Source organism: Entelurus aequoreus, linkage group LG20, assembly GCF_033978785.1.
Source record: "Entelurus aequoreus isolate RoL-2023_Sb linkage group LG20, RoL_Eaeq_v1.1, whole genome shotgun sequence".
In the NCBI taxonomy this organism is placed as follows: Eukaryota; Metazoa; Chordata; class Actinopteri; order Syngnathiformes; family Syngnathidae; genus Entelurus; species Entelurus aequoreus.
In genome coordinates this window covers 47,877,927-47,897,899 of record NC_084750.1, presented here as the reverse complement: position 1 = coordinate 47,897,899, position 19,973 = coordinate 47,877,927, and the positions used below count along the sequence as shown (strand labels likewise).

Here is a 19,973-nt window from a genome sequence, read left to right as displayed (position 1 = left end):
TAGATGTCATGGTGAATATGAAGTTTTGTATTCCGCCAGATTCGTTCAGCCTTCCTGCACTCTCTTCTCTGGGCTGTTACAGCAGCAGATTTTCTCCAGGGTGCCTTTTGGGTGCCCTGGAGAAGAAAAACTTAGGTACAAGCTGGCTCATTGGATTCCACACTCTCTCCTTTTTCTATTGTGGATCACGGATTTGTATTTTAAACCACCTGGGATACTATATCCTCTTGAAAATGAGAGTCGAGAACGCGAAATGGACATTCACAGTGACTTTTATCTCCACGACAATACATCGACGAAGCTCTCTAGCATGAGCTAATGTGATAGCATCTGTCTCAAATGCAGATAGAAACAAAATAAATAAATCCTTCACTGGAAGGATAGACAGAAGATCAACAATACTATTAAACCATGGACATGTAACTACACGGTTAATAGTTCTCAGCCTGGCAAAGCTTCACAATGCTTTTGCTAACGACGCTAAGGCTAACTTAGCAACCGGACCTCACAGAGCTATGATAAAAACATTAGCGCTCCACCTACGCCAGCCAGCCCTCATCTGCTCATCAACACCCGTGCTCACCTGCGTCCCAGCGATCAATGGCGCGATGAAGGACTTCATCCGTGGGTTTGGTGGCTAGCATCGGCTAGGTGTCTGCTATCGAAGTAAGTAGTCCTTGTTGTGTTGCTACAGCCGCCGCTAATACACCGATCCCACCTACAATGTTCTTCTTTGCAGCCTCCATTGTTCATTAAACAAATTGCAAAAGATTCACCAACACAGATGTCCAGAATACTGTGGAATTATGAAATGAAAACAGAGCTTGTTGTATAGGATTCTACAGGCTCCGAATACTTCCCTTGCCCTCGTGACGTCACACGCATACATCAGCACAATAAAATGTTTTTAACCGGAAGTGTGGCGGGAAATTTAGAATGTCACTTTATAAGTTAACCCGGCCGTATTGGCATGTGTTGCAATGTTAAGATTTCATCATTGATATATAAACTATCAGACTGCGTGGTCGCTAGTAGTGGCTTTCAGTAGGCCTTTAAGGACGTCAAAACTAAATGTATGCATTCTTTCCAACAGCCGCTGGGTGGCAGCAGAGGCTCCATGTATTACCTGAAAAAACATTTGACTTCTGACCTTTCCACATTATTTATCTCATCTTTACTGCTGGAGTTCAGCTCACTGAGGATGTAAGCTCCATTTAGGTATTTTAATTTTTCATAAACAGGCTTAAAACAAACCATTATTATCATTACTACCTCATTTTTTTCCACTCTCTACTAATTCAAACAATTCTAGCACAAAAACATTCAGGATGTTCATACAAACATCCCCAAACGTACCATTTTATTATGTATATAGTAATCTTCCATTCTTCACCTTCATTACCGCTTGATTTAACCCTCATCTTATTTTATCCAGAGAGAACTTGACCATAAAAAGATGGCTGCACATCAATAAACTGTCACTAAACTTCAATAAAACTAAATATATCATATTTGGAGATTGTAAAAATGTAAAACACAAATTATGATGGATAATATTGAACTAAAAGGAATAAAGGTAATCACATGTTTAGGAGTTAATATAGATGATGAAGTAAGCTGGAAACTTTATATAAGTCATATAAAGAAAACATAAAAAAATGGAGTGCAAAAAAATAGAATATAATTGTACCCAACTTTAGTTGAAGCATACATTGTTTATTGCATAAAGGTCTGGGGACATACATATAAAACAATCACACAACAATATTCATATTACACAAGAGAGTAATAAAGACAATTAATAGAATGGATTATAGAGACCCAACTAATGATTCATAAAGTCACACATTTTAAACTTGTATAAAAGACAACTGCTCAAATGATGTATAAAGTAAATAATAATATGCTTCCAGAAGTGGTCCAGAAGATGTTTCAGATGTGAACCAGTAAATATGAACTAAGAGGGATTTATGTGTACTCAAAAGCAAAGGTATGAACACATGTAAAACAAATATGTATATCATATAAAGGAGTTCATCTATGGAATCATCTACAATTAGAAAATAAAATATGTAACACTTCATTATTTCAAAAAACATATATAAATATAAAAGTGAATTATGAATATCTACACAGAAAATGATTATTGTATGTAACATAGTTGATGTAGTGTTTATTGTCACCTTTTCAGTCCAATTGTTCTGTTCATTTTAAAGTACACAAATGTGTATATTAACTCATGTACTTGACTGAAATAAAAGCACTAATCTGAAGTGTCTCATCTATAAATGTTAGAATCATATTAACAAGATTGTGTTACACACACAACAATGATGTTACACATGTTATATGTGCTGATGTTGTTAGAAAGTCAAAGTTAAAGTTTATTTCAAATCCTGCATCTTCATTTGCTGCTGCTGTTCTCACCAGCACACTTGTGTTTCTTACACTGGTACTTAGAAGACAATCTTTCACCACACACACTGCAACTCAACACTTTCTCACCTGTGTGTGTTCTCATGTGTACTCTAAGAGTGTTTAGGTAACAAAAACTTTTGTTGCAGCTTGAACAGGAGTACGGTTCTTCACCAGAGTGCCTTCTCATGTGTAATTTTAATTGGGGCCTTTGAGTAAAATCTTTACCGCAGATTGAACATGAAAAAGGTTTTTCACCAGTGTGTGTTCTCATGTGTATTTTTAAACTTTGATTTTTTCCAAAACTTTTACCACATTCTGAGCAGGAAAAAGGTTTTTCTCCAGTGTGTGTTCTCATGTGTATTTTTAAACTTTGATTTTTTCCAAAACTTTTACCACATTCTGAGCAGGAAAAAGGTTTTTCTGTAGTGTGTATTGTCATGTGTGCTTTGAAATTGTGCCTTTGAGTAAAATCTTTACCACAGATTGAACATAAAAAAGGTTTTTCACCAGTGTGTGTTCTCATGTGTACTTTTAAACTTTGATTTATTAGAAAACTTTTACCACATTCTGAGCAGGGAAAAGGTTTTTCTCCAGTGTGTATTCTCATGTGTGCTTTGAAATGGTGCCTTTGAGTAAAATCTTTACCACAGATTGAACATGAAAAAGGTTTTTCACCAGTGTGTGTTCTCATGTGTTCTTTTAAACTTTTATTTGTTACAAAACTTTTACCACATTCTGAGCAGCAAAAAGGTTTTTCTCCAGTGTGTGTTCTCATGTGGGCTTTTAAACTTTGATTTTTTCCAAAACTTTTACCACATTCTGAGCAGGAAAAAGGTTTTTCTCCAGTGTGTATTCTCATGTGTGCTTTGAAATTGTACTTGTGAGTAAAATCTTTACCGCAGATTGAACATAAAAAGGGTTTTTCTCCAGTGTGTGTTCTTCTGTGTGGTTCCACATGTGAACTTTGTGCAAAACCTTTACCACAGATTGAACAGGAAAAAGGTTTTTCACCAGTGTGTGTTCTCATGTGTCTTTTCAGATGACAATGGTATTTAAAAGTTTTGTGACAGAGAGAACATGTGAAGTGAGTGTTGTCAGTGTGACATGTCTTATCATGTTTAGAGTGTTCATCATCAGTGTCAGGAGAGTGTGACGTTGTGTCCTCACTATCTGATAGTGGAGCTAAGATCTTGTCTGCTTGTGATCCTCCACAGTGGTCTCCATCAGCTTCTGTTGTCATGTGTTGTGTTGAGCTGCTGCTTCTCTTCTCCTCACTCTCACCTTTGACCTCATCATCTTCACTCTTCACACTGATGAGGTGTCTCTTGTCTTCCTCTATGAAGTGGGGGGGCTGTGGCTCCTCTTCTTTCACGTGGAGGTGCTGTGAGCTCTTCTGCTCCATACTGGAGGACCCCTCTTGCTGCTCAGGTGGACCATATTTTTCACAGACGTCTGCAGGACACAAGAAGACAAACACATGCTGGGATGGAAATAGATAAGATTTGACCAATTCAGATTTCATTTTCGATTCTGCTTTACGATTTGGTTATTTGTGGACTCACTTTTGCTTTCACATTCAGTAAAAAGGAGAAGAAACAGTTTGATTAGCATCAACTTTGACTAGTTGAGAAGTAACATGAGCGTACAAAGCCAACAGTGAGGTCTTAAGAGGCACAGATTTTACGGGTCCCCCATGAGGTGCCAGAGGGCCCTAAGGACAATATTCTGCTTTGAAAATATCTATAAAATAAAAATATTTTTGGGAAGAAATTAACAAAATACTACATGTTATTTTGTGGCAATTACAAGAGAATGTCCAGTTTAATTATCAGGGCATTCAATCAATCACAACTGGACTGCTAAAGTGAACATATATACATACATATACAGTATATATATATATATATATATATATATATATATATATATATATATATATATATATATATACATACCCCGCCTTCCACACGATTGTAGCTGAGATAGGCTCCCCCCCCCGCCACTCCGAAAGGGATAAGCGATAGAAACTGGATGGATGGATATATATACATATATACATGCATATATACAGTCCTGGTCAAAAGTTTACATACACTTGTAAAGAACATTATGTTATGGCTGTCAATCATTTCTACAACTCTTATTCTTTTGTGATGTAGTGATTGGAGCACATACTTGTTGCTCACTAAAGACATTCATGAAGTTTGCTTCTTTTATGAATTTATTATGGGTCTACTGAAAATGTGAGCAAATGTGCTGGGTCAAAAGTATACATACAGCAATGTTAATATTTGCTTACATGTCCCTTGGCAAGTTTACCTAAAGAAGGCACTTTTGGTAGCCATCCACAAGCTTCTGATTCAATTTTTGACCACTCCTCTTGACCAACTTGGTGCAGTTCAGCTAAATGTGTTGGTTTTCTGACATAGACTTGTTTCTTCAGCATTGTCCACACGACTTTGGGATTTTCCCGACGGTAAGTAGTACGTCAATTTTTTCAATTACAGCAAATCGTTATTTATTAATACATTTTAGGCAACACAAAGTCAGGCGCATGTGCAATAGCGTTGTTTGGCTTGATAATCATGGCGGACAAGCTACACGGACTTTAAAACGGAGATTTGTCCTCGGAGTAAACGGAGCCAAGCGCTTGGGTTAACGTCATTTTCCCTCGCTTCCCGCCGTGCGTTTAAGAGCACACTGCTGTGTTTAGATGGAGACAGGTGTGGACAATATTGGAGACACTTGTCCCCACACTAAAAGTATACAGCGAAGGAGAAAACTATTTGATGTTTCTTTTATTTTCTCAATACATTGTCCATCAGCTGCTGTGACTGAGAGTTAATGAGGTGAGGAAACATGCAGCAGGTGATGTGTCGTGAACGTTGTCACAACTTGTTTCTAAAGTAATTAGTTTGTTTACTGGGATGTTCACTTCTCCTTTATTTAACTGTAAACTGTATCAGTGTTCTATTTACATCAATTCTAGCTCAAATGTTTTGTCATCTCATGGAATTGAACGCTGGCTGTGAAGATTGTGTATTCGATGTGAGAGGTGTCACTAGTCTTTATTTTTGTTGGCCAAACTGTTGCACTGAACTACAAGGAGGCGTGTTGGAGAAGAACAAAGCTTGTTTATTAGACTTCATCTTCATTAACCAAACTGCTTTGACTTTTATATTAATATCAATATCAATATTCATGTCACAAAGGTGTTATATGTTTGACATGACATATTTCTGCTCAAACTCTTAATGGATCTGTCCCGATACAGCATCCATATATATATATAGATATATATATATATATATATATATATATATATATATATATATATATATATATATATATATATATATATATATATATATATCTATATATATATATATATATATATATATATATATATATAGATAGATAGATAGATAGATAGATAGATAGATAGATAGATAGATAGATAGATAGATAGATAGATAGATAGATAGATAGATAGATAGATAGATAGATAGATAGATATATATATATATATATATATATATATGTATATATATATATATATATATATATATATATATATATATATATATATATATATATATATATATATATATATATATATATATATATATACACACTACCATTCAAAAGTTTGGGGTCACCCAAACAATCTTGTGGAATAGCCTTCATTTCTAAGAACAAGAATAGACTGTCGAGTTTCAGATGAAAGTTCTCTTTTTCTGGCCATTTTGAGCGTTTAATTGACCCCACAAATGTCCTATAATCATGTTTATTGTGTGTATGTGCTATAATCATGTTTATTGTGTGTATGTCCAATAATCATGTTTATTGTGTGTATGTCCTATAATCATGTTTATTGTGTGTATGTCCTATAATCATGTTTATTGTGTGTATGTCCTATAATCATGTTTATAGTGTATGTCCTATAATCATGTTTATTGTGTGTATGTGCTATAATCATGTTTTTGTGTATGTCCTATAATCATGTTTATTGTGTGTATGTGCTATAATCACGTTTGTGTGTATGTCCTATAATCATGTTTATTGTGTGTATGTCCTATAATCATGTTTATTGTGTGTATGTCCTATAATAATGTTTATTGTGTGTATGTCCTATAATCATGTTTATTGTGTGTATGTCCTATAATCATGTTTATTGTGTGTATGTGCTATAATCATGTTTGTGTGTATGTCCTATAATCATGTTTATTGTGTGTATGTGCTATAATCATGTTTATTGTGTGTATGTCCTATAATCATGTTTGTGTGTATGTCCTATAATCATGTTTATTGTGTGTATGTGCTATAATCATGTTTATTGTGTGTATGTCCTATAATCATGTTTATTGTGTATGTCCTATAATCATGTTTATTGTGTGTATGTCCTATAATCATGTTTATTGTCTTTATGTCCTGTAATCATGTTTATTGTGTGTATGTGCTATAATCATGTTTATTGTGTGTATGTCCTATAATCATGTTTATTGTGTGTTTGTCCTAAAATCATGTTTATTGTGTGTATGTGCTATAATCATGTTTATTGTGTGTATGTGCTATAATCATGTTTATTGTGTGTATGTCCAATAATCATGTTTATTGTGTGTATGTCCTATAATCATGTTTATTGTGTGTATGTCCTATAATCATGTTTATTGTGTATGTCCTATAATCATGTTTATTGTGTGTATGTGCTATAATCATGTTTTTGTGTATGTCCTATAATCATGTTTATTGTGTGTATGTGCTATAATCACGTTTGTGTGTATGTCCTATAATCATGTTTATTGTGTGTATGTCCTATAATCATGTTTATTGTGTGTATGTCCTATAATAATGTTTATTGTGTGTATGTCCTATAATCATGTTTATTGTGTGTATGTCCTATAATCATGTTTATTGTGTGTATGTGCTATAATCATGTTTGTGTGTATGTCCTATAATCATGTTTATTGTGTGTATGTGCTATAATCATGTTTATTGTGTGTATGTCCTATAATCATGTTTGTGTGTATGTCCTATAATCATGTTTATTGTGTGTATGTGCTATAATCATGTTTATTGTGTGTATGTCCTATAATCATGTTTATTGTGTATGTCCTATAATCATGTTTATTGTGTGTATGTCCTATAATCATGTTTATTGTCTTTATGTCCTGTAATCATGTTTATTGTGTGTATGTGCTATAATCATGTTTATTGTGTGTATGTCCTATAATCATGTTTATTGTGTGTTTGTCCTAAAATCATGTTTATTGTGTGTATGTGCTATAATCATGTTTATTGTGTGTATGTGCTATAATCATGTTTATTGTGTGTATGTCCAATAATCATGTTTATTGTGTGTATGTCCTATAATCATGTTTATTGTGTGTATGTCCTATAATCATGTTTATTGTGTGTATGTGCTATAATCATGTTTGTGTGTATGTCCTATAATCATGTTTATTGTGTGTATGTGCTATAATCATGTTTATTGTGTGTATGTCCTATAATCATGTTTGTGTGTATGTCCTATAATCATGTTTATTGTGTGTATGTGCTATAATCATGTTTATTGTGTGTATGTCCTATAATCATGTTTATTGTGTATGTCCTATAATCATGTTTATTGTGTGTATGTCCTATAATCATGTTTATTGTCTTTATGTCCTGTAATCATGTTTATTGTGTGTATGTGCTATAATCATGTTTATTGTGTGTATGTCCTATAATCATGTTTATTGTGTGTTTGTCCTAAAATCATGTTTATTGTGTGTATGTGCTATAATCATGTTTATTGTGTGTATGTGCTATAATCATGTTTATTGTGTGTATGTCCTATAATCATGTTTATTGTGTGTATGTCCTATAATCATGTTTATTGTGTGTATGTCCTATAATCATGTTTATTGTGTATGTCCTATAATCATGTTTATTGTGTGTATGTGCTATAATCATGTTTTTGTGTATGTCCTATAATCATGTTTATTGTGTGTATGTGCTATAATCACGTTTGTGTGTATGTCCTATAATCATGTTTATTGTGTGTATGTCCTATAATCATGTTTATTGTGTGTATGTCCTATAATAATGTTTATTGTGTGTATGTCCTATAATCATGTTTATTGTGTGTATGTCCTATAATCATGTTTATTGTGTGTATGTGCTATAATCATGTTTGTGTGTATGTCCTATAATCATGTTTATTGTGTGTATGTGCTATAATCATGTTTATTGTGTGTATGTCCTATAATCATGTTTATTGTGTATGTCCTATAATCATGTTTATTGTGTGTATGTCCTATAATCATGTTTATTGTCTTTATGTCCTGTAATCATGTTTATTGTGTGTATGTGCTATAATCATGTTTATTGTGTGTATGTCCTATAATCATGTTTATTGTGTGTTTGTCCTAAAATCATGTTTATTGTGTGTATGTGCTATAATCATGTTTATTGTGTGTATGTGCTATAATCATGTTTATTGTGTGTATGTCCTATAATCATGTTTATTGTGTGTATGTCCTATAATCATGTTTATTGTGTGTATGTCCTATAATCATGTTTATTGTGTATGTCCTATAATCATGTTTATTGTGTGTATGTGCTATAATCATGTTTTTGTGTATGTCCTATAATCATGTTTATTGTGTGTATGTGCTATAATCACGTTTGTGTGTATGTCCTATAATCATGTTTATTGTGTGTATGTCCTATAATCATGTTTATTGTGTGTATGTCCTATAATAATGTTTATTGTGTGTATGTCCTATAATCATGTTTATTGTGTGTATGTCCTATAATCATGTTTATTGTGTGTATGTGCTATAATCATGTTTGTGTGTATGTCCTATAATCATGTTTATTGTGTGTATGTGCTATAATCATGTTTATTGTGTGTATGTCCTATAATCATGTTTATTGTGTATGTCCTATAATCATGTTTATTGTGTGTATGTCCTATAATCATGTTTATTGTCTTTATGTCCTGTAATCATGTTTATTGTGTGTATGTGCTATAATCATGTTTATTGTGTGTATGTCCTATAATCATGTTTATTGTGTGTTTGTCCTAAAATCATGTTTATTGTGTGTATGTGCTATAATCATGTTTATTGTGTGTATGTCCTATAATCATGTTTATTGTGTATGTCCTATAATCATGTTTATTCAGTGGCGTGCAGTCACTAGAGGCAGGGGAGGCGGGGCCTCACCTGTCATGGAAAGAAAAAAAATGTAAAAAGAAAAAAAAAAATTAAATTGTTATATGTATCCAGCGATTATTCTAAAGTTATTTTCCATTTGACTTCACCAGTTTTAGATTATTTTTATTTTTATTTTCACATTTGTCGTTCAAATAGTGAGAAGAGACGGTGCGGTGATCAGCAGCCAGTTGAGGCACGTCACTGATTTGTGCCTCAACATGGATTGTGCACAATGACTCGGCTAACTGCTGAGCTGCTGTGCAGTGAGACTGTATTGCTATATGAATTATATCAGCTAACTAAACTATGGCATAGTTGAGTTAGCTGAGGTATATAATGTACAGTGTATATTGTCAACAACTGTATGTGTGTTACGTATTTCTTCAGCTGAGCATTCATAAAACGGCTGCAAAAGACGTACTGTCTGAGGCTCGCAGTAATCCGGCCTCCTGGTGGTAGAGGGCGGTAGTGATCCCAGAGATCATTCCTTACCGCAGAAGAAAAAAAAAAAGAAAAAAAAAGTTAGCAATAATAAGTGCAGTGTTTTTTTATTTCCTCTCGCCTGAACTTTTATTAAAAACATGGAGGATTACATATGTAAAATAAAACAGTTTTCTAAACTGGACTTTCAATGGAAGCAGGAGGTAATAATTAGAGGTAGAGCAACGCCGGAGCTAAAAGGTTTGCTTTTGACTTCGGGACAGAAGACCCGTTCTTTTCAAACGGCGTGGTACACACGCAAAGGCTGGCTGTGTGGATGTCCAGCAAGAAAGGTAAGACCATAATAATGTTTTTTTTATTAAATGTGCTTTTTTGAGTGCTAGTTTGTATGTGTAAAGAATGCTGGTATGAGCTTTTAAACATAACCCGTTAACTGCTGCCAATCACATGGTGAATAAGATACTATTTAGGGTTCATATGTTTGTAAATCTGACTGATGATGCAGTGCCTCACCAGACATTGACCTCACCGCACGCCACTGTGTTTATTGTGTGTATGTCCTATAATCATGTTTATTGTGTGTATGTCCTATAATCATGTTTATTGTGTGTATGTCCTATAATCATGTTTATTGTGTGTATGTGCTATAATCATGTTTGTGTGTATGTCCTATAATCATGTTTATTGTGTGTATGTGCTATAATCATGTTTATTGTGTGTATGTCCTATAATAATGTTTATTGTGTGTATGTCCTATAATCATGTTTATTGTGTGTATGTCCTATAATCATGTTTATTGTGTGTATGTATGTCCTATAATCATGTTTGTGTGTATGTCCTATAATCATGTTTATTGTGTGTATATGCTATAATCATGTTTATTGTGTGTATGTCCTATAATCATGTTTATTGTGTGTATGTCCTATAATAATGTTTATTGTGTGTATGTCCTATAATCATGTTTATTGTGTGTATGTCCCATAATCATGTTTATTGTGTGTCCTATAATCATGTTTATTGTGTGTATGTCCTATAATCATGTTTGTGTGTATGTCCTATAATCATGTTTATTGTGTGTATGTCCTATAATCATGTTTATTGTGTGTATGTGCTATAATCATGATTATTGTGTGTATGTCCTATAATCATGTTTATTGTGTGTATGTGCTATAATCATGTTTATTGTGTGTATGTCCTATAATCATGTTTATTGTGTGTATGTCCTATAATCATGTTTATTGTGTGTATGTCCTATAATCAGGTTTATTGTGTGTATGTCCTATAATCATGTTTGTGTGTATGTCCTATAATCATGTTTATTGTGTGTATATGCTATAATCATGTTTATTGTGTGTATGTCCTATAATCATGTGTATTGTGTGTATGTGCTATAATCATGTTTATTGTGTGTATGTCCTATAATCATGTTTTTTGTGTGTCCTATATAGTTTATGTTTGTGTGTATGTCCTATAATCATGTTTATTGTGTGTATGTCCTATAATCATGTTTATTGTGTGTATGTCCTATAATCATGTTTATTGTGTGTATGTCCTAAAATCATGTTTATTGTGTGTTTGTCCTATAATCATGTTTATTGTGTGTATGTCCTATAATCATGTTTATTGTGTGTATGTCCTATAATCATGTTTATTGTGTGTATGTCCTAAAATCATGTTTGTGTGTATGTCCTATAATCATGTTTATTGTGTGTTTGTCCTATAATCATGTTTATTGTGTGTATGTCCTATAATCATGTTTATTGTGTGTATGTCCTATAATCATGTTTATTGTGTGTATGTCCTATAATCATGTTTATTGTGTGTATGTCCCATAATCATGTTTATTGTGTGTATGTCCTATAATCATGTTTATTGTGCGTATGTCCTATAATCATGTTTATTGTGTGTATGTCCCATAATCATGTTTATTGTGTGTCCTATAATCATGTTTATTGTGTGTATGTCCTATAATCATGTTTATTGTGTGTATGTCCTATAATCATGTTTATTGTGTGTATGTCCTATAATAATGTTTGTGTGTATGTCCTATAATCATGTTTATTGTGTGTATGTCCTAAAATCATGTTTGTGTGTATGTCCTATAATCATGTTTATTGTGTGTTTGTCCTATAATCATGTTTATTGTGTGTATGTCCTATAATCATGTTTATTGTGTGTATGTCCTATAATCATGTTTATTGTGCGTATGTCCTATAATCATGTTTATTGTGTGTATGTCCCATAATCATGTTTATTGTGTGTCCTATAATCATGTTTATTGTGTGTATGTCCTATAATCATGTTTATTGTGTGTATGTCCTATAATAATGTTTGTGTGTATGTCCTATAATCATGTTTATTGTGTGTATGTCCTAAAATCATGTTTGTGTGTATGTCCTATAATCATGTTTATTGTGTGTTTGTCCTATAATCATGTTTATTGTGTGTATGTCCTATAATCATGTTTATTGTGTGTATGTCCTATAATCATGTTTATTGTGTGTATGTCCTATAATCATGTTTATTGTGTGTATGTCCCATAATCATGTTTATTGTGTGTATGTCCTATAATCATGTTTATTGTGCGTATGTCCTATAATCATGTTTATTGTGTGTATGTCCCATAATCATGTTTATTGTGTGTCCTATAATCATGTTTATTGTGTGTATGTCCTATAATCATGTTTATTGTGTGTATGTCCTATAATAATGTTTGTGTGTATGTCCTATAATCATGTTTATTGTGTGTATGTCCTAAAATCATGTTTACTGTGTGTTTGTCCCATAATCATGTTTATTGTGTGTCCTATAATCATGTTTATTGTGTGTATGTCCTATAATCATGTTTGTGTCTATGTCCTATAATCATGTTTATTGTGTGTATGTGCTATAATCATGTTTATTGTGTGTATGTCCTATAATCATGTTCATTGTGTGTATGTCCTATAATCATGTTTATTGTGTGTATGTCCTATAATAATGTTTATTTTGTTTATGTCCTTATAATAATGTTTGTGTGTCTATCCTATAATCATGTTTATTGTGTGTATGTCCTATAATCATGTTTATTGTGTGTATGTCCTATAATTATGTTTATTGTGTGTATGTCCTATAATCATGTTTATTGTGTGTATGTCCTATAATCATGTTTATTGTGTGTATGTCCTATAATCATGTTTATTGTGTGTATGTGCTATAATCATGTTTATTGTGTGTATGTCCTATAATAATGTTTGTGTGTATGTCCTATAATCATGTTTATTGTGTGTATGTCCTAAAATCATGTTTACTGTGTGTTTGTCCCATAATCATGTTTATTGTGTGTCCTATAATCATGTTTATTGTGTGTATGTCCTATAATCATGTTTGTGTCTATGTCCTATAATCATGTTTATTGTGTGTATGTGCTATAATCATGTTTATTGTGTGTATGTCCTATAATCATGTTCATTGTGTGTATGTCCTATAATCATGTTTATTGTGTGTATGTCCTATAATAATGTTTATTTTGTTTATGTCCTTATAATAATGTTTGTGTGTCTATCCTATAATCATGTTTATTGTGTGTATGTCCTATAATCATGTTTATTGTGTGTATGTCCTATAATTATGTTTATTGTGTGTATGTCCTATAATCATGTTTATTGTGTGTATGTCCTATAATCATGTTTATTGTGTGTATGTCCTATAATCATGTTGCTCTATAAAAACACCATAGTTGAAGGTCAGTTATTTTCATGTTGCTGCTGACATTTAAACGTGTCCTCTTAAACCAGGACACTTTATTTCAATGAGATTTAATTGGACTTTTTTAAAATTAATTTCAAGGCTTTTAATTGTTTTCTTGTCTCAAAACTCCTCTTAGTTTGAGATCCTATAATACAAAACCTACTTTTCTTTCTTCTTGGTACCTGTTTTTGTGTATTTGGATTCAGAAATTATTTTTTTAGAATGCTTTTTGATCAGAAACGATACAGTTAGTTGAAAATTCAGTGCATAAAAACTCAGTTAAAAAATGCAGTGCTGAAAAATGTGCTGCTTGAAAAAGCAAGACTCACTTCCGTTAAAAGAGTAAAAGCATGGAGCCTGTCTCAGAAGCAGCCAATGAGGTGTCAAGTTTGAAGTCACGTGACACGGCTCTTGCAAAACAGCAGAAAAAAGGCAGTTAACTTTGCTAGCTGGGGATAATACAACATCATTAACATTTAAATGCTGGATATAGAAATGGTTCAAATGTGCACTTTTGAGTGACATAGGAGTTAGTAGGTGTCATGACATGCAGTTGAAGTGACTGTGGTACACAATGTGACCAGCAGATGGTGCTGGATAATGATGTTCAAGTAAAGACACAAGCGCTGTTTCAACCCTCTGCGCATCCACTCGGCGCAGACGTGATCCCATGTACAAATATCGCCACATGCTAATTTAGCCGCTATCAAAACAACATTTCAACAACTAAAAATAGGAACTTGCTAGTAAATAAAGCCACGTTTCCACTGCTGGTTCAATGGTGTCGATGATGTTTTAACGTTTAGGGGACGTGCTGTCATGAAATCAATCAAACATATTCCAATGTCACTACTCCATAGGTACCGGAAGACTACGTCACTTCCTGGACTTACAATTGTTTTTACAAAGCTGCTTTTGAAACCTCACATTCTGTGATATTTGAATATTTTAGTCATGTTTTGTATAAAAACTAGCTTACATAGGAGTAAAAGGGAAGAAGAATATAAACATGAACAAGGGGTGGATGTAAAAAATCAGGGAGTATTATGGCCCACAATTTCAATCACTTTCACTCTTCAGTCATTGCAATGAATGACGTAAGGGGGCGCCACTGACTCCCATCATGTCATTTATTTTTTAAATGTTGATTTGTTTTTTTTTAAACAAGCCACTTACTTATTTTTAACAGAGACCCGAAAGAAGTGGTTCTTAACTCGGGTTCCATGGAACCCTAGGGGTTCGGTGAGTCTGCCTCAGGGGTTCGGCGGAGGTCAAGACACACCCGACTCATGGTGTAAATAAAACCTTCTCCCTATCGGCGTATTACGGATACGGCAACAGCAGAAGTCAGACTGATTTGCAGGTGTGTAATTTGTTGTGAGTTTATGCACTGTGTTGGTTTTGTTGTTTGAACAAGGTGATGTCCATGCACGCTTCATTTTATGCACCAGTAATAAAACATGGTAACACTTTAGTATGGGAACATATTCACCATTAATTAGTTGCTTATTACCATGTAAATTAGTAACATATTGGCTCTTAACTAGTCATTATTAAGTACTTATTAATGCCTTATTCGGCATGGCCTTATTATAACCCTAACCCTCTAACCCTGGCCCTAATTCTAACCCTAAACCTAACCCTAACCAAATAACTCTAAATTAAGTCTTTATTACTTAGAAAATGTTCCCCTAGTGTCCAAATAACTCTAAATGAAGTCTTTGTTACTTAGAATATGTTCCCCATACTAAAGTGTTACCAAAAACATATAACTTTGTCTTTAATTAAAAAAAAAAAAAAAAAAAAAATTTTCACTAAAGAAGGGTTCGGTGAATGCGCATAAGAAACTGGTGGGGTTCGGTACCGCCAACAAGGTTAAGAACCACTGCCCTAAAGGGACATGGGACAATTTGTTTTATATATGTATCTGGTGTGCACCAGATAGTTTCTGGTAAGCACCAGAAAGCATTGGATGCGTGTGCATGGTTTGAGGTGTGTGTGAAAATGGCAGTTCAGGAGTTAATTGGGCTGTATTTCCAACTAGGACTTTCCCCCATGTCCCTTTAGGGGTGTTGTGGCAAAATGTGAATGCCTGCCAAAAATGTATTTCCTTCACTGAACCTGCATTTTTGTCTTGGTGTGTCCACAGTGGATTACTAGGTGTGAGACAAACACGTTATCTTCCTGGTTATTGTATCACTGAACCTACATTTTTGTCTTGGTGTGTCCACAGTGGATTACTAGGTGTGAGACAAACACTTTATCTTCCTGGTTATTGTATCGCTACGTGTTTGACATTATTTAAGACTTTATCGTGCCCGGAAAAGGACAGTTTGCCTCTTCTGTGGTATTGATGAGATTTAAAGGAGTGTCATGTTAGTCCCATGGTGATGTGATAAAACCTCGTTCTTGTTTGGAAGATACACACAACTGTAACTGTTATTTCTTCCTGCACATAATAAATATGTACAACGTGGTTGGATGTATTCATTTATGTAAAATTGTCATTAAATGTAATATTGCCTGACAAAAAGTGATTTGACGTAATATTTTGATATTTACACATCGCATATTTACACACACGTGTAACCTTATGAGCATTACATATATCAACATCAAGTACCTACTGTACTGTTTACTTGTTGAAATACCCTTTTTAGAGCTAAAAACTACCCAAATGGCCACTTTGCTGCTGCCAAAAATGTATTCCAGATATTATTAATGATAAAAAAATGTCAAAGCATTTCTCTAAAAAACAATATTATACATTCTGAAAATGTAAACGATAGCAAGAATATACCTACAAATTTCAGAAAATTTCACGAGCTAACACTTTGTTTAAAAGGTTTTTACTGTACCAATCTTCATGGTGCTTTTGTTGACTAGAGAGGAGATTCTATAGAGAAAGGTCAACCAATCAACGAGATTTCTCTACAGAATCTCCTCTCTGGTCAACAAAAGCACCATGAAGATTGTAGCGGGAACTCTCATTCAACCCTTTTTCGATTACGCATGCACCTCCTGGTACCCTAGCACCTCCAAATCCCTCAAATCTAGACTCCAAACATCCCAGAACAAGCTAGTCAGGTTACTTCTAGACCTCCACCCCAGATCCCACCTCACTCCTACCCACTTCTCCAAAGTGGGCTGGCTCAAGGTGGAGGACAGAGTTAAACAACTTGCACTGAGCCTAGTCTATAAAATCCGCTACACCTCCCTGATACCGAAGTACATGTCAAACTACTTCCTTAACGTAAATGACCGCCATAACCACAACACCAGGGGGAGCTCCACTAACCACGTTAAACCCAGATTCCGAACTAACAAAGGTCTTAACTCATTCTCTTTCTATGCCACATCAATGTGGAATGCACTCCCAACAGGTGTAAAAGAAAGGGCATCTCTATCCTCCTTCAAAACCGCATTAAAACAACACCTCCAGGTAACTTCAACCCTAAACTAACACTCTCCCCTCCACATCCCACCTCCCCGGATTGTAAATAATCAAATGTAGATACTTATTCTTATGCTTTCTGATCTCTCTCTCTATGTTCACTACTTGCTGTACATATCCTACCAAGTCAGTCCTACATTGTTTCAATGTCCATTTCTCTGATGATGCAATTGTTGATGACTGAAATGCTGATGTCAACCAAACCTAATCCCACCCCCCCCCCCCCCTCCACATCCCGGATTGTAAATAATGTAAATAATTCAATGTATATACTCTGATGATTAACTTGTGTGATGACTGTACTATGATGATAGTATATATCTGTATCATGAATCAATTTGAGTGGACCCCGACTTAAACAAGTTGAAAAACCTATTGGTGTGTTACCATTTAGTGGTCAATTGTACGGAATATGTACTGTACTGTGCAATCTACTAATAAAAGTTTCAATCAATCAATCAATTTCAATCAATCAAACCAAAATTCTAAATAAGTAAAGACAAATGACTGATAAACACTGGAAAACTGTCACTGAATGTCTTAGTGTGATGTCATTGTGTGACAGTTTCCACATGGTGAGGACATTGATGGTCTGACTCACCGTCTTACGGATTACCTCAACTTGTGCGTAGACGTGACCTGCCCTGCTAAGACTGTTGGGTGCTACCCTGATAACAAACACAGGAGGTTAAAGCTGTCCTCAACAAGAAGAAAGCTGCTTCAGGAGTGGAGACAGGGAGGCAATGAGAGCAGCACAGCGGGAGGTGAGGAAGGCTAAGGACAGCTACATGCAGCAGAACAACATGAGGGAGGTCTGGGAGGTGTGAAAACCATCACAGGCCACAAGACAAAGACCAGAGCAGTAGGGGGGACAATAGAGAGGGCCAATGACTGGAATAACTTCTTCAACCAGCACGTGTCCTCCCCACCCCCACTCCTCATCGCAGCCACCCCCTCTTCTTCCCTTTAGGGGCTCCGTAATTTTAAAATGATCAGCATATCATCTTTTGTGTGACATTGTTATTCAAATAAAGATGACAAAAAAGAAAACTATGGTAGTGACAACATGCAGGAACATAACTGACGTAAAACAAGTAAAAAGGAAGTGACGTTGTCTTTGCACACGCGTGCATTGATCATGTCTTCCTGAACCGACCGTGCAGGGATTCTAAAACTGTGGTACGTGATGGTGGTACTTGGAGATCCAAGTATTTTGTGAGGTGGTACTTGGTGAAAAAAGTTTGACAACTACTGACGTAGTGACATTGTAAACTACATTGGCAGACACCATTTTGTTATACCCAATACATCGCGCTTCCAACGAGATCCCGTTTTTTCCCCGAGTTAGAAAGTTCCAGAAGTGTTCACGTTATACCATCTCATCTCATTGTGGATCATGTGAATGTTTGAAGTGGAACTAAATGTGATCTCTGAAAGGGGTACACATTATTTACAAAGCAGGGCCCCCATCCACATATACAATACTAGTACATATCTGACATAACAACATTATTTTGTTATTTTAATTATAAGTGTGCCAAATCACCTATATTTGAACATGATCTAATGGAAATGACTGCTGTCTGATAATCACATTAATAACACAATAACAATCATGTGTCTGACTACACCTATTAATCACTATTAATCTAACACGTCATGTTCATGTTCATGATGAAATATAAAGTTAGTAAACATGTGAGAGTAAGAAGTAAACAAACCTGTTCTGTGTAACACAACTTGAGGTTTCTTAAAAACAGCGTCCAGTAGTTGACGTAGTCTTTTGTTCTCTTCTTTTGTCCGAGAAAGTTCCTCTTTGTACTCTGCTATCGTTCTTTCACACATTTTCACACAATCACAACACTTTACACTCACACTTGATCTTAACTAAGCGATGTGTTGATCAAATCCGCCTCTCTTTGTTAGCAGCTAACAAGCTAAGCTAACTAGCATGCTAAGCTAACGAGCACGCTAAACTAACTAGCACGCTAAGCTTACTAGCGCGCTAAAACAAGTAGCAAGCTAAGCGGGCCTAATAATGTCCAAAGTTGAGTGAGACGAGTGGAGTTTATCCTGACACGGAGGATGAATAAAGTGTAGTTAGTAGCGAGGCTTAGAAGCGTGTGTGGAGTAAAGGAGGACTTTGCTGCAAAGCGCATATCCTCCACGCATGCGTCACTTAGGGGCGGGGCCAATGAGTCTTAGTGATGGGCAAGTCATGAACGAACCGTTCAAAATGTATGTTTTCATGGTGTCTACACAAAAAACATGGCAACAAATGATATTTCAAGTATATAAACTGTTTTCGACTTTCAATCAGGTATATATGAAAATAATTAACTAGTACTGTTTTTAAGGCACTTACCAAATTTACTGTACAAACTGTCCAAGCTAATAGCATTGTTCTTTACTTAAAAAACAACAACTTGACAATGGTTATTGTATGCACTATGGCGAAAAATGCAATTGGTGTATTTTTCTGTGAGTGTTTGGAGTAATTTAGTTTAGTTAGTGTTGTGAGAGTAGCGTATGTGTGTGTGTGTGCTCCTTTAAGAATGGCAATACTGCCATTACTCACATACGTGAGGTGAGTGACTGAGTAAGTGAGTGGGAAAGTGAGGTGAGGGAGTGGAAGCAGTTAATGTGCAGGAGCGTTAGTAGCTTAGTGGATGTCCGGTTGACTTTGTGGAAAACATAAATAAAGTGACAGAGTTGCAACGAATCGACAA

The 19,973-nt window shown here is 34.7% G+C and overlaps 2 protein-coding genes across 4 annotated transcripts in view; both read right to left on the bottom strand.

Moving 5' to 3' along the window:
• The window catches only part of LOC133636327 (zinc finger protein 37-like), a 497,781-nt gene that overhangs the window by 446,254 nt on the left and 31,554 nt on the right, over positions 1 to 19,973 (bottom strand). The gene's annotated exons all lie outside the window — the stretch shown is intronic.
• Positions 1,740 to 19,426, bottom strand: LOC133636341 (gastrula zinc finger protein XlCGF57.1-like). Of its 3 annotated transcripts, none has more exons than XM_062030304.1 (3): positions 18,966 to 19,426; positions 14,120 to 14,200; positions 1,740 to 3,870 (listed from the first exon to the last, which is right to left on the bottom strand). In XM_062030304.1, the coding sequence occupies exons 1-3, from the start codon at positions 19,087 to 19,089 to the stop codon at positions 2,405 to 2,407; spliced, it is 1,671 nt and encodes a 556-aa protein (XP_061886288.1). In that variant the 5' UTR covers positions 19,090 to 19,426; the 3' UTR covers positions 1,740 to 2,404. The 3 variants fall into 3 exon arrangements, with proteins under 3 accessions (XP_061886288.1, XP_061886290.1, XP_061886289.1); XM_062030306.1 differs by lacking the exon at positions 14,120 to 14,200 and adding an exon at positions 17,846 to 17,912 and having other exon boundaries at positions 18,966 to 19,014; XM_062030305.1 differs by lacking the exon at positions 14,120 to 14,200.

Excerpts from the sequence above, each read along its gene's own strand:
- LOC133636341 (XM_062030304.1), bottom strand. The coding sequence starts at position 19,089 with ATGTGTGAAAGAACGATAGCAGAGTACAAAGAGGAACTTTCTCGGACA. Across the intron at positions 14,201-18,965 it reads AGTTGTGTTACACAGAACAG|AGCCGTGTCACGTGACTTCA; the intron begins GTTTGTTTACTT and ends CTGTTTTGCAAG. Across the intron at positions 3,871-14,119 it reads CTTTTACTCTTTTAACGGAA|ACGTCTGTGAAAAATATGGT; the intron begins GTGAGTCTTGCT and ends TGTGTCCTGCAG.